The 15,885-nt window shown below is 37.8% G+C and overlaps 1 protein-coding gene across 9 annotated transcripts in view; it reads left to right on the plus strand.

The window, feature by feature from the left end:
- arfip2b (ADP-ribosylation factor interacting protein 2b) overlaps positions 1-15,885 on the plus strand; it is a 32,268-nt gene that overhangs the window by 8,117 nt on the left and 8,266 nt on the right. The window contains exons 2-8 of one of the 9 annotated variants that reach the window (XM_017489032.3): positions 2,321-2,431; positions 5,651-5,707; positions 9,373-9,481; positions 11,697-11,792; positions 12,072-12,184; positions 14,900-15,121; positions 15,384-15,541. In XM_017489032.3, the coding sequence (XP_017344521.1) occupies positions 2,333-2,431; positions 5,651-5,707; positions 9,373-9,481; positions 11,697-11,792; positions 12,072-12,184; positions 14,900-15,121; positions 15,384-15,541 (854 nt within the window). In that variant the 5' untranslated portion in view covers positions 2,321-2,332. Of the gene's footprint in view, positions 1-2,320; positions 2,432-5,650; positions 5,708-9,372; positions 9,482-10,377; positions 10,441-11,696; positions 11,793-12,071; positions 12,185-14,899; positions 15,122-15,383; positions 15,542-15,885 lie in introns of all 9 variants that reach the window. The other 8 variants (XM_017489034.3, XM_017489035.3, XM_047160899.2 and 5 more) reach the window with 8 other exon arrangements.

Raw genomic sequence — 15,885 nt, forward strand, 5'->3', positions numbered from 1 at the left:
AGCAACAGGTCAGTAACATGATTGGGTATAAAAAGAGTATCTTAGAGCGGCAGGGTCTCTCACGTAAAGATGGGATAGAATCCGAATGGAAGCACATGTTGCTCTAAAACCTGTATATACCTTTCAGCATCGATGGCATCTTTCCAGATGGACAAGCTGCCCATTCCATAGGCACTAATGCACCCCCATACCACCAGAGACGCAGGCTTTTGAACTAAGCGCTGATAAAAAGCCGGATGGTCCCTCTCGTCTTTAGTCCTCTTTAGATTAGAGAACGCAGTGTCCAGGGTTTCCAAAAACAATTTAAAATTTCAATTCGTCTGACCACAGAAAAGCTTTCCACTTTGCCTCAGTCCATTTTAAATGAGCGTTGGCCCAGAGAAGACACCGACGTTTCTGGATCATGTTCACATATGGCTTCTTCTTTACATGATAGAGCTTTAACCAGCATTTGTGGATGGCACAGCGAACTGTGTTCACAGACAATGAGATCTTGAGGTGAGGAACATTTATTCTGAAATTGTTCCACAAATTGTAGACGCAGTTTTTTGCAGATTGGTGAACCTCTGCCCATCTTTACTTCTGAAAGTCTCTGCCTCTCTAACATACTCTTGTTATACCCAATCATGTTACTGACCTGTTGCCAGTTAACTTCCAGCTGTTTCTTTTTAGTAGCACTTACATTTCCAGCCTTTTGATGCCCTGGTCCCAACTATTTTGAGACATGTTGCGGCCTTCTAATTTAAAATTTTTTTTTTTTTTTTCTTAAAATGGTACATTTACTTAGTTTAAACATTTGATATGTTTTCTATGTTCTATTGTGAATAACATGTGGGCTTATGAGATTTGCAAATCATTGCATTCTGTTTTTATTTACATTTATTTTCATTTTACACCGCGTCCCAACTTTTTTGGAATTGGGGTTGTACATAAGAATGAATGTCACCTACATTTTAGCCATTCACGCTGCTTGTCCTCTCGTCTGCTCTAGGGCTGTCAAATTCAAATTAGAACTTTGATTATTATTATTAACTATTCGCCGAATTTATGATAAAAACGCACATTCAAATGCAAAAACTGTGCATTCGTATTTGATGTGTAGCAAGCAATAGCACTGGTTTAATTTTTTGCATGTTCTCGTCAACTAAGATGCTGTTGACTAATCTTCGATGCCGTTTTAATCATAGTAATATTAACTAAAATGAATATATATGACAAGAAGGAATATTGACTACATTTTAAAGGATATTTTCATCAGAAGACGAAAACTGTTTTTTGACATTCTTCTTCCAATGTCTGAATATTCTAAAGAGTAAAAGGTTCATTCGTGTACTTGCATTATTATGCTGTTATATTATCATTATCAGTGGCATAAAATGGTCCTAAAATGACACCAATATCATTTATCGCAATTATTTCTTGGACAATATATTGTCCAACAAAAGTAGCTATCGTGATGGGCCTCCTCAGGGTATGAGGACATCCCATGATGCTCAGCTTGAGGAAGTGAGTGTTTCCAATCCTGACAGCCTCACATAATGATGTTCGGTAATGTAGAGTTGCATTAGGAAGGTCTGTATATTCCTTATTTGCCATCGCTTCTTCATGGAATTGCATCTCATGAGGTTCCAGTCGGAATCACATGTATAAATCAAGAGGCTCTTTCCTTCACCTGAATGCTCTTCTCGCAGATGAGATGAAGACACGCACAGCTTTGATCTTCTGCTTCTTGTAACTGGCGTCCTGGAATGTTGTAGTGTTAGTGTTGTGTTAAGCTTCAATTGACAGTTTTATGCTAACTTGCATTCAACCAATTGTGCAACTGTTTGACATCTTACAAGAAGGCGGTGGTCCTGTGAAATTTTTTATTTTTTATTTTTTTTGGTCATTGATTGACGTGCGGAGTTTGCGTTCTTATGAACTTGTTTCTTTAACGTTGGGTTTGGTTTGAGCTGAATGCTCAAACTAAAATCTGTTTGCAGAAACCGGTTCTTGAAAAAGTGACTTGAGCTTTTGTTAGCAGGATAAGGAGTGGTGTGGGTTGATGACTGGTAAGACAAACAAGGATATAGGTGAAAGATATTTGACTCTCTTTCAGGTGTATCACTGATTAAACGAGCAGTCAGCGTTCCAGGCCAGAGAGTTAGCGAGTCACTGAGTGCTAATCTCTAGCCATTAATTTGCGTAGATGCAAAATATACAACATAGTTCATAGACTTAGGTTTTCCTTCCCTCCTTTCTCTGTCTTTCTTCCTCCTCGCTTTACTCCTTGTTCCTTAATGTATCTTTCTCTTTCTGTCCAATCTCACCTGTCCTTCAGTGACGGACCAGCATGACCGACAATATCATGAGCAAAGCAGCCACAATGGAGATCCCTATCAACAGTAACGGGGACAGCAGGACTCTTGGCGAGGATGATGGCCTTGAACAGGTGAGGGGACGTGCTGTTTCTCTCTCCTAGTGGTCTCCATTACAGTTACTACAGCTTTGCAATGGGCATGTGACTGTGATAAGTTTGTGGAATTTAAAAAGTCTGTGCCATGTGTCCTTGTGCAAATTCACCTTAATGGCCTGAGAGAAAATCTGCAGCGAGCAGGTGGATCAAACATTTACTCGTGTGTGTGTGTGTGTGTGTGAGAGAGAGAGAGAGTGTATGTGAGCGTGCACACTTTTTTGAGACTTTTTAGTCTTATGTATCAGGCGAGTTTCTATATACTGATTTAAAACAACATCGAATGTAATCAAGTTAACGATGTACACATTTCTAATAATAGAGTGAGATGTTTTAATTTATTTCTTTTTTCCTGCTCGGGTTTAGTGAATAAAAATATGCTGACAGGAGAAATGGTTGAAATGTACCTTGGTTTATCAAAAGGTGAAGTGGCTGTATTGTCTAAAGACACACCTGAGTGAAGCAAATGTGCAAGGCCTTGACATCCGGGAGAGGAACTCTGAGTAAACACCTCCTGTGTTTGCTCAAAGAACAAGCGGATTTATTTGAGCCGCTAGCTCGAGTTTCATGCTCAGACGTATGGTTCTGAGTTTGATGTGTTACTTAGTACCAGTGTTCTCATGTCTCTTCAGACCAGTTGATTGGTCTTATTTATTACTCATGTAGCTCCAGCTTTGCCAGTTTTGTGGTGCTGGAGTCATCCTGTGGATTATATTTTTAATATATTGTATAATTCGACATGTTTTCATGCGTGCACAAATGGCATGCATGAAGTCAGAGGCAGCTTAATTGGGTAACAAACAATGCTAATTACCCCGGGGGGCTGTAAGAAATATAATAGTGTTGGCTGAAACGCTGTGTGATAAAGATGCTTGGCTGATTTAGCCTGAGACAGATGGCTCTTCTTCTGTGCTGTTTTGTACGAACAGGGGAAATTAAACCAGTGTGTAAATTATGGGCTCTCGAATTTCTTGATCAGGGAGGCAAACATCTTTCATATTTCTTACTGTTCAGATTTTAGAAGAAATTAGACACTCAGCATGTTTTCTGTGCATTGTGACATGGTTGGCTGTGCAGATGTGACGCTGTGCTACTATTTATGTGCTGTTTCCACTTGTCTCTTTCTCTCACGCTCACACGCAGCTCAGTCATCTATTGCATTATGTATTAAATATCACCATATTAATAAAATAACTTCTGAAAAGGTGTGAAAAATGAATAAAAGGGCTGCATGGTGAGAGTGCTGTTGCCACCTCACAGCTCCAGGATCCCCAGTTTGATTCCCCTGGGTTAATGTGTGTAGACTTCTACATGTTCTCCATGTGGGTTTCCTCTGGGTTTTCCAGTTTTCTTCCACCTCCGAAAAAACGTGGTAAGTGGATTGGCTATGCTAAAGTGCCCCCAGGTGTGAATGTGTGTGAGAAAGGTGACCTGATGTACTGCCGTCTCATCCAGAGTGCTCATGGGATAGATTCCAAAATCCACTGCAGATCTGACCATGATAAAGCTCGTAGTAGCAGTACTAATACTAGTTGTAGTTGAAGTATTGGTAGTAGTTGTAGTTGATTAATTGTAGTTGTAGTCGTAGTAATTGATGTAGTTGTAGTTGTTGAAGTAGTAATTGTAGTTGAAGTAGTAGTAGTAGTTGCAGTAGTAGTGTGGTTGTAGTTGAAGTAGTAGTAATTGATATAGTAGTTGAAGTATTTGTAGTTGGAGTAGTAATTGTAGTTGACGTAGTAGTTATTATAGTAGTAGTGTTGTGGTAGTTATTGTAATTTATGTATTTATAGTAGTAGTGTTGAAGTAATTGTAGTTGAAATAGTAGCTGGAGGAGGAGTTATCGTTGTAGTTGAAGTAGTATTATAGTTGTAATTGTAGTCGTAGTAGTAGTTGTAGGAGTAGTAGTAATAGTAATTGTAGTAGTTGAAGTAGTAATAGTTGTAGGAGTAGTAGTAATAGTTGGAGTAGTAGTAGTAATTGTAGTAGTAATAGTTGGAGTAATAGTAGTAATTGTAGTCGTAATAGTTGGAGTAGTAGTAGTAATTGTAGTCGTAATAGTCGGAGTAGTAGTAGTAATTATAGTTGTAATAGTCGGAGTAGTAGTAGTAATTATAGTTGTAATAGTTGGAGTAGTAGTAGTAATTGTAGCCGTAATAGTTGGAGTAGTAGTAATAATTGTAGTAGTAATAGTTGTAGGAGTAATAGTTGTAGTAGTAGTAATTGTAGTAATAGTTGTAGGAGTAGTAGTAATTGTAGTAATAGTTGGAGGAGTAGTAGTAATAGTTGGAGGAGTAGTAGTAATTGTAGTTGAAGTAGTAATAGTTGTAGGAGTAGTAATAGTTGGAGTAGTTGTAGTAGTAATAGTTGTAGGAGTAGTAGTAATAGTTGGAGGAGTAGTAGTAATTGTAGTAGTTGAAGTAGTAATAGTTGTAGGAGTAGTATGGATTTTCAGACTGAAATCAAATACATTACTTTTTTTTTTTTTTTTTTAAAGAATTTTATTATTTTCCATTTTCTTATATTTTTTGTTGGATATGCTTGCCTCCTTTAAATGCAACAGGAGTTTTCATTATTCACATTCAGGCTGGAACTGCTCTTTGTTTTTAGTGCTCTATAGATGTCAGTGTATGTATGTATGTATGTATGTATTTTATTTATTTATTTATTTGTTTGTTTATTTTCATTTGGGACACAAGTATATTAGAATTTTTGGGTGGTTTCCACAAGTTAAAATGTCCATGAAACTATCCATTATCATCAACAGGATTCTCTTCTGTTGCCATAATTTTCGTTGTCTCCCAGTTCTGCTGAAAATTACTGTTGCTTTAGATTCCCAGATCAGTGCAGTGATCTTTGCTTACATTTGCTATTCTAAATCAAGCTTTGCTAATAGTTCATTCTTCTGCTTGTAAATGCTAGTATGTAAAATTACATTCCTTGGGCTTGCTGGTTCCAATCACATACAGTTACTTGCAAAATATGTAGCACACAGCCCGGCATTTGTGGAATTTATGAATCAGTTATAAATCTGATCACTTGTATCTCTCAGTATTTTGTTCATTTACGCTGAAATTATTGAATCATATTTCATGCCACTATTTATTTTTATTTATTTTTATTTTATGGGCAGTTGTTTTTGTTTCTGCATTGTTCATTTTCTTTTCTGTATGTCTTTCTGTCATCCACTCATGTCTGCAGGCTCCAAAGGTACAGTGGGGCCTAAATGAGAAGGTAGGGCGTCCTCCAGACCAAAGGGTGAGGAGCATACTGGTGGAGGGGTCTGAGCCCACGGAGGCTCTCTTTCTCTGTGTGTGTGTTTTTCTGTGTGTGTGTGTGTGTGTCCCTGTATTGCTGTTTGGCCCCTAATTTCAACTGATATCACAGGATGCCTTTCAAAATTCTTAAGAGGTACATGTGAGTGTGTGGAATTAAATTTGTGCCAAAAGTATTGAACGTAACTTTTCAAGAAACGAACACACATGTACAATGAGAGAAGAAAAACACTCTGAAACTGAAAACATTGTACTCAGTGGCAGTAATTTAACATGGTCTTCAAATAAACAGCACTCTTTTGTTAACAGCTTTCTAAGCTTCCTTAAAAGCTGATCATGGTTTATGGATGTGCTGCCCAGAGGTTTTGTTTACGCTTTCAAACTTATCATTTACGCTCCGCAAGTTTACGTCGCCATTCTGGCACAAACCTAAAGTGGAGGTGGGGCTTTACAGCACTTTACTCTTATTTGCTCGTGAGATTTGGATCAACAGCTTGAGTGTAGAGCTGAGGAGGAGGATGATGATGATGACACGCCATGCCACTCCTGAGAGCTCTTGTCTAAAAAAAAAAAAAAAAAAAAAAGGGGTTATGTGACTACTCAAAGATCAAATATTAATTACGATCTAATATATTGATTAAGTAAGTAATTCATTTCCTCTGCAAAGTACAAACACTATAACTGTACAGCGAACCGCATCCAGAACACGCTCCAAAATTCACACCGCTGGAGTCTCTACTTCCAGGTCAGGGAGCTGTCCATCCAAATCTCACTAGTCAATGAGAGTCAAGCACTGTGAAGCCCCGCCCACACTTGAGATTTGTGCCAGAATGGTGAACATAAACTTTCGGAGTGTAAACGAAAACTTTAATGTGTAAATGAAGACTCTGCTATTTATTTCAAAACCATGTTACAGTTTTGCCGCTGAGTTCACAGTTTTCAGTTTCAGAGTGTTTTTATTCTTTGTTTTTAATATTTTAATCCTGGGGTTCACTGCAGCCAGTAACAGAAGACTGAATGGGGGAAAACAACAAGGTGCAGAAAAGATTAGATGATTGCAATCTTTTTTGCTGTTCTCCATAAACTTTTTTTTTTTTCCAATTGTGAGAAGACAACTGCACAACCAGTTACACCAAATAAATAAAAAGATCACAAAAATACTTGCTAGTGTTTAACTTTATTGGTAACAAAATCTCTGGTGATGGTCACTCATAAACACCAGCCCCTGATAAAAATCTAGTTAACCTACTAATATTTCTAAAGGAAATAAAATATTTACCTGATATTCCAACGTACATAAGTAAGGAATAAAAAAAAAAATTCTGGGAGCGTTTAGTTTTAGGAAAATATTCAGTGACCGGGTGGTGTTAGGCATTACCCCCCGAGGCTGATCATTTTTTTCTAATAACATCATGTCTTGAAGTGTTTTTTTATTCTTGTACTACAGCACATTGCCAATTACAGTACAGGGTTTTTTTTAATTATAGATGAATTTTTGTTATCCATTCATAGTTATATTTATCCATTTAAAGTTAATGTTGTGGAATGTCTGTGAAACAAGTTAGTTATTTTTTATCACTTACGTTATAGCAGCTAAAACAGTTGTTTATACCAGCGTCCTCTCATCTCTCTCTCTCTCTCTCTCTCTCTCTCTCTCTCTCTCTCTCTCTCTCTCTCTCACTCTCTCTCCCCCTCTCTCTCTCGAAGTTAATAAGGCAAAAAATAAGTACAATGTTTTAGCTTATTGAGAAACTGTTTTATCCAACAATGAGAATTTAGTAGTGCTGTGGTGTCCTTGCAGATAAACAGTTCTGAAAAAGTAATACAATTTATCTCTGTACAGCTGCTCAAGACAAGTGTAAGTACTTTTCTTCCTGAAAGTAGAAAAAAATTCAAATAAAATGTAACATGAAGCAAATTGTGTCAAGCAGAGAACAGAAACAACACGTGTCAGGTCTTATAAAGACATGCACAGACAGCAGCTGTAATTAAGCTGCCACTGAACACACACTGTTTGGCTTGGCTGGTGATTTTTGGTCAGGAAATGCCTTGTTTTACTCCTCACTCCTTTAATCAGAAATAATTACTGTGCACAGTCAGCGATGACAAGCTCTTGATTCAAATTCATATCTTTTGACAAAAAGTTAACGCCTTTATCAGGGCTAAAAACAGAGCGCTGCTGAGTTTGTTTTTGTTAAATGGTGAAAATAAACGTATGTAGCAATTCAGTGCCATCATCTCAATCTTTTCTGAATAATGGTCAGATGAACCAAAAGTACTCCATATGTCTGTTTTGAAAAGCATCCTGCTATTAAACCTGTACTGTTAAAGCTGCTGTAAACAACGTTGCTAGCTAATGTTAATGTCTGCCCTAAATTACGTCCAGCAAATAATTATGCTATACGGAACATTTAAGACATTTATTTATTTATGTTTGTTTGTTTGTTTATTTTAAAGAATGTTTAAATTTGAGTAATTCAGCTCAAGCTCAGGCTAATCACCAAAACAATTTTATCTGTTTATTAAAGGCCATATCTGGATATAATGATAAGATAGATGATAAAAGTTGCTTACAGCAGCTTTAACCAGCAGCTAAACCTTACAGAAATTTTTTTATTTCTCTTAACATTAAAGAAAAAAATTTCTTTGGATCTGTCATGCTATGCACAGGACATACTGATGGTTCCAATGGATTTTTGGTCTTTCGTAACCTTGTATAACTAATACCCATAGCTAATCTACTGTCAGTCTTTGACAGTGCAGTGAGCGTACATTTGATATTTTTTGTTTCAGAAGGAATGCCGGGCTCAGCCCAGCAGTGATGTACAGCGTGCTTTTCTCTGTAGATGAAGGGAAGTGGCTGCATGCTGTATGTTACTGCTGCGTGTCCCAGCAGTGATGTTTACCTGCCTTTGTTTGGGACGAGGAAATGATTGGCCCGCTCTGTAGGGGGTGGGGGAATTATGTTTTTTTTGTTTGTATGTTTGCTTGTTTTTTTGCATCAGATGCACATTACTGCACTGCTGATGTAATTAGACCACAAATGGCATCTTATTCGTCACTGTTTGCAGTCACGGATAAGATGCTTTCTAGTGTAGAGTCTTAACCCGGGCCGCTTTTTAAATGGTGTCCTGTCTGAAGTGCAGTCTGTTTAGAAGTCAGTTATGTCAAAATTAAATGTTTCATTCTTTTATAAATGGTTTCCTAACACCCACTTAACACAAACTTATTGGCCCTGTGCATAATAGGCTAATGCAGTTCAAGATTTCCTTTTAGCTACGTGTTAGACTTGAATGCCACAGACAGCGTAATCTTTTTGTCTCTCTCTCTCTCTCTTTCTCGCTCTGTCTCTGTGTATGTGTGTGTGTGTGTGTGTATGTGTGTGTGTGTATGTGTGTGTGTGTATGTGTGTGTGTGTATGTGTGTGTGTGTATGTGTGTGTGTGTGTATGTGTGTGTGTGTATGTGTGTGTGTGTATGTGTGTGTGTATGTGTGTGTGTATGTGTGTGTGTATGTGTGTGTGTATGTGTGTGTGTGTGTATGTGTGTGTGTATGTATGTGTGTGTGTATGTATGTGTGTGTGTGTGTATGTGTGTATGTATGTGTGTGTGTGTGTGTATGTGTGTGTGTATGTGTGTGTGTGTGTAGGATTTGCAGCAGGTAATGGTATCTGGGCCTAACCTCAATGAGACCAGCATTGTATCAGGTGGCTATGGAGGCACAGCAGAAGGCATCATTCCTACTAGTTCTATCAAAGGTAATCTCCTTTTGTCTTTCTCTCTCACTCACTTATCCTCCATCTCTCTCTGACTCTCACTCTCCCGCACACACCATGCTGTTCTCAGTGTCTTGTTGTCCTGTTCCGCTTGTGGAGCCTCAGATTCGAGTTGAGGCCGTTTTCTGGACATGCTGTGGCGCTAAACACGAATCATGTCTTGCATTATGTGTTCCAAATGCATATTTTCCAGCTCATCAGCTAGCCCTGAAGAGTGCTGAATTCTCTCCAGAAGGTCTACACTGCTACCAACACCCCCCCACCCCCACCCCCCTTATCTGTATGTCAAATATCCTCATTTTCCAGGCAGGACTGTCCTTTATATGACTATATTACTAGTCATTTTTGAATTCAGTGATTTTTGCCAATATTTCCAGGAGCATAGTGGTGGGGTTGACATTTGAGTTAATTAAAAAACAAACAAACAAAAATCTTTCTATCTAGACCACACCTACTTCTGGTTCAAATTTGGATACAGATACAGATGTGAATATTTGGAGACTAAACCGATACAGATACTTGCATTGCGTAACACCTCTCATATAGATGTGACATTTTAGGCATGAGCATCTGTCAGACAACTAGAATACACATTTTGTTTAACATATTTGCCTACCATGATATTACGTATTAATCTAATAGGCTACAGGTGGTAATATCTGTACATCAATAGCTTGATTAATCCCACTCTTTGCTGATAGAAATGTTCCTATTGCATAGACGCAGTGCTTAGGTGCTCCTGTAATGGTATTGTGTTGGAATAAAAATGTTTCCTTACTGATCTAGGAATGACCGTTCATTGAGACGATGCGATAGCAACTCCTGGCTCCCTCTGGTGGCTGATTTTGTCAGCACATTCTGTCTCTTTCCTCTCTCAGGCCCTGTTATTCACCTCAACACTGACTTTATGGACAACAGACGAATCCCTGTCGATGGGCAAGGTTACAGCTTCACTCTTTCAGTCTCTCTCTCTCTCTCTTTAATTATTCACGCCTCTTTTCCGAAGGTTGGGAATTCTGGGCAGATGGATTTTGCTTTTCTTTATAATTTCTCCTCTAGGTTTTAGAGTCTGCTTGGAATCAGCAGCACCTTTTCTTGTACTTTGCCAAACTTCAGATTAACTTTTCAGGACCATCATGCAATCGTCCCAGAGAGCAATGTTAAGCCCCCTCAACGTTAATCAGCCTTGTCTTGTGTATAAAATATTTGAAGGCATGTCATTTGTGGCACAGATTGTTATGCATGTATAGGTCAGTCATTGGCAGTGATAACATTTTATTATTGTGCCCAGCTCTTTTCTACTAGGCTCTGGGAAAATAGGATGATTCTCATTTGTAGAATCATATGGCTTTTACTTGCTTTCCCCCCATTTTTTTATATTACATAACGATCAGATATTATCGTATAGTCTTATACAAAATGTACAGATTTATAGTATTTTATGCTGCATGTAATAAGTTCATTTTCAAATTAATTTCTGTATTTTCAGCTTAATATAAATAATAAGTGGGCTGTTTAATATGTGCTTGATTTCCATGGTTAGAAATATCTTCTCACAAAAAAAGTGTTTAGGCAAAAGTCACAAGTTCAGGGCATTATAGTTCAATTAAGTACTGTAAGAAACAATGCTGTTTAGGGTTATATCGATGTGGCAGTCATATTACCAAGATTTAGTTTGGAGTAAGTATACAAATGCTACAATCTTAATACACAATAATGTACAGTAATGAGATTATCAGAGTAGTATGAGTAACTCCAAGGAACACATCTTGTTAGACTAGCACACACACACACAGTTGTCACTATAATACATCATTAAGCTGTGAGATAACGGTGTTCAGGGAGTTATTACGATGTGATCATTGAAATCTTCAGGTTTACCTGTTTACCATGTTTAACTTAAACCTGCATTCATTTTTTCATAGTCGTACATCTTCTCTTCATGACCATTTTTCCTTCCTTCTTCTCCCTGTTCCTCTTCTTTTATATCATCATCATCCTCTCACACATCCATAACCTTCCCATGCCCTTCATATCACTCATGGAACCATGTTACATATGTAAAAATGTAACCATGAATCCAACCCCCTTCATCATCTAAACCACACCATCACTTCCTTGCTCCGATTCCCTGTTATGAACTCCAAATGCCCATCCACACCCTTTACCTGACCCCCTCACTAATTGCCCCCTCCAGACCTGCGAATGAAGTGCAGGGGAGTTAGCATTGGCCCAAGCCACTCTGCTGCCATCCGGATAGCCAGCCAATCAGACGACTTCCCCGGTATCCCAGGTACCCCGGGATTCTTCCATCATTGTGATCTCTGGCAAGCCATCACTCTGTCATTCACTCTCACTTGCACCCTTCTCGTCTTTCACCTACCGACATTCTGTAGCGCTTTCTCTCTGCTGCAGTGGTGGCTAAATTTAAATAGGACTACTTAAGCTTCTGTCTTTTTATTGGGTTAAAGATTGGGATAAAGGTTTGTGAGACTGATCTGAGCTTAGAGATAAGTTGTAGGCCGAAATTTGAGACTCTGCTTCAGCATTGCTTTGCGTCTTTGCATAATAGGATCCAGCATGCACCACAGCAACAGTTCATCCGTGATGGCAGAGGAGGCCACGAGAGGCGTCGCTGTGGAGAAGTTTGACATGGTGAAGAAATGGGGACTGAACACTTATAAGGTATGAGCTGTTCTTAAGCCAATCATTAGATAAATGATTATAAAATGCAAATACACTGAGGAAAGTTAAATTTTAGTTGGAAGTAAAAGTGTGTGTTAATCCAGTGGTTTCTATGTCCGTTATGCTCTAACAGTATTCAGTATAAGGTGAACAAAGTGCACTAGAGTGGCAATAAAAAGTATCATGTCCTGAGTTATCTATCATGCACTGAGTTATGACTAGACAAAATAAACAGTCATGACGAATTTGGACAAGGAAAGCGATGCCTTCACTTTGTAGGGGTGAGAGTGTGATTATTATTTAGTCATTCATTCTTTGCCACTGTGATGAGTGTGAAAAGAGACTGGGAGTGGAACAGTTTAAAAAAAAAAAAAAAAAAAAAAAAATAAGGACCATACCCCAAGATATTATTTTTGGTATGTGCTTAAAATTTTTCCTTTTCAATGAAGCACATTTGATTACATTGCAGTGACAGAGCCTGAAACGGGTCAACACTTTCTAAACTGAAAAGAGTCTCTTCTAGTCAGTTTAAGTAACAAAAAAAAAGTTTTGCTTCACTACTGTGAGTCACATGAGGTCCTTACAAGTTCATTTCATAGCTTGATCCTTTTACTATAAGTGGACTAATCATTTGAGAAAAAACAGAAGCATTTCATAGAAGACAAAAAAAAAATGTTTATTAGCGTTATCCAGTTAACCACTTTATCTGATATTGGCACTGGATATTCTTTATTCTCTGGGTTTTTGTGTTCAAATCCTGCCTCTGCCCTGTGTGCGCAGAGTTTTAGGGCAGTGGTTAAGACAGTGGGTTACTGATCAGAAGGTCACTAGTTCAAATCCCAGCACTATCAACCTGCCACTGCAAGACCCTTAACCCTCAACTGCTCAGTCACTCTGGATAAGAGTCAAATACTGTAAATATAGGTAGGAATTAATTATTTTGGGAACTTTACAAAGCTTACTGTGTCATCTGTGTAATTTCTTAGAAAAAAGGACTTTGTCAGATCAAAGAATCTGTTACAAGTAAATGCACTTAATGCTTACATACTGTTACTCAAGCATGCACAAACACACACACACTCGATAAAGTGAAACCAATCCTCAAGTGTTTGTCATAGGTTAATTTCATTTTGATGCATGTTATGATTGAATGGCAGTCTGCCGTATCCTGGGGAACAAATTATCTGCTCGAACCTTTTGATAAGTTTCTCTGGAAATGATATCTGCCCGTATATTCTGGGAATAGATGCATTGAATTAGGCAACAAGGTATTACATGGTGCATTTCATTAAATGGTTTTTTTTTTTTTTTTTTTTTTTTTTTTTTAATAAATTCTTTCCAAATACACATGCTGTAGAAATAGTGTCTTCCTGAGAAGTTCATGTTAGTACTAGTAGTCTGACTCATTTTGAGTGGCACCAGTACCGTGGCGGGACTTGTGTTACCACAAGTGTTAACTCTTTTGACAACTGACGAGTTCTTAGTAAGAACAGGGGTAGAAAAACTACTGAGAAATGATCCTTAAGTGGAAGTATAAATAAAGTGAATCCTACTTAATTAAAAGTCAAAAAAGCTACTTTTTAAATGTACCTAAAAGTACTTTGAAGGTCTAAATATAATAACGTAAGGAGTATGTAAGTATTCTATTTATCAAGAGTAAAAGTATACAATTTCAGCAATACTCAAAGCAAAAATATGGCCAAAATAATACTTAAGTGTAGTAATAAAGTACAGTTACTTAAGTATTTTCCATGTCTAAATAAAAGTAGTATATGATGACATTTGAGAACTCAACTTTTAGAGGGAATCTTGTGATCCATCTGATCTGTCTAATTCCCCATCACTTTCTAAGGTGGATCAGGTGGGTTGGAAGCAGGGTAAATTTGAAACCATGCAGGGCTGAGGATGTACAGAGCTGCTGCTGTGAATATGCTGGAAAACATAATCCTCCTCAAAAACATGCTACAGAAAAACATCACAAACATGTCCCCTATTTTACAGCTACAGGGGTGCTTGAAGTTTGTGAACCCTTTAGTGTATTTATGTAGAAAACTCTAAAACAGTTATTTTCAGAATTGATTAAACGGTCAATATTTTTTTCCACGATTAATCGGCCAATTATTTTTTGATTAATTGATTAATCGGATGGGGTAAAACCAAACTTTCAGTACCTTTTTTTAAATTTTTATTTATTTATTTATTTATTTATTTATTTAGTGCTTATTTTAAAAAAAACAAAAAAAAACTGAGTGTAACAGATATAAACTTCAGACTAAAACTTTACATTAAGTCAAACTACACACTGAAATCAGTTCAGTACAAGATGGAAGTGACATTTATGGACAACTAAACTTTTTTGCATTTCAGTGAGGGAAGCTTTGCTGCAAAATAAATGCGTTCTAATGTGTAGATTGTTCTAAGTAAGTCCATAATACTGTTAGTCATCTGAAGGCAAATGGTTAACGCTACGCAGCAGCAGGTCTGTGGGCTGGAACAGATTATTCATCTGATATCTGTGTTTTGCAGAAATGAAGATTTTATTTCTGTAAAGCTGCTTTGAGACAATGTCTATTGTAAAAAGCGCTATACAAATAAAATTGAATTGAATTGAATTTAGAATCTGGAATGTTCCAATATTTTCCTTATTTTTCCTGGTCTCACTTGAGAACTGCTTTTGACTCTAGTCTGTCCCCGTTGCTGTCTGTCCCCTTCCAGTGCACTAAACAGATGATCTCGGAGCGATTCGGCCGTGGCTCTCGCACTGTCGATCTGGAGCTGGAGGCTCAGATTGAGGTTCTGCGAGACACCAAGCGCAAGTATGAGAATGTGCTGCGCCTGGCACGTGCACTCACTAATCACTTCTACAGCATGGTGCAGACGCAGCACGCACTCGGAGACACGTTCGCTGACCTCAGCCAGAAATCTCCTGAACTGCGGGTGAGCTGCGTTCACTACTAGCAGACTACATCACTACTGACTCGTCACGTGATCATTTAGATATGCAGTATTGTATGGAATTTTGATTGCTATTAAGATCAGTCACCTCAGAATTGAATTCTGATTTATAATGACAACATTGTTTTTCCTGGTGATTCTATTCTCAGTATAGATTGTGAAAATTTGTGATTAACATAAATTATATTGTGGAGGTTATTTGGGGGGAAAACAGTGTTCGATCGTTGTGTTTCTCTGCTTCTAGGACGAATTTGGGTACAATGCAGAAACTCAAAAATTGCTGTGTAAGAACGGTGAGACCCTGCTGGGTGCCATCAACTTTTTCGTCTCCAGCATCAACACACTCGTCAACAAGACCATGGAGGACACACTCATGACCATCAAGATGTATGAGAATGCAAGGTACAATACTGTTGTAAAAAACGTTGCTAGTGTAGCTGTGAAACACTATATACTAATAATATTTTTGTAAATCTGTGCAATTAATTAATCTGCTACTGTTGTAAATTTGCTATCTCGTAATTTTATCATACACAAAAGTTATCAAACACACTGAAGAACATGGCATTGTTGACCATAATATCTTATTTTTGGTTAAGCCACCCTGCAGTGCTGAATTTTTTTTCTTTTTTCTTTCTTTTTCAAGCTTAGTGGTTCCTGTCCTCGCAGCCACTCTCTCTTTCAGCTTATAAATACATGATAAATACTGTCACTAAGAAATTTTATAGGAAAGTTGTTCTCAAAAT

This window comes from Ictalurus punctatus, chromosome 16 (genome assembly GCF_001660625.3).
Source record: "Ictalurus punctatus breed USDA103 chromosome 16, Coco_2.0, whole genome shotgun sequence".
NCBI classification, from domain to species: Eukaryota; Metazoa; Chordata; class Actinopteri; order Siluriformes; family Ictaluridae; genus Ictalurus; species Ictalurus punctatus.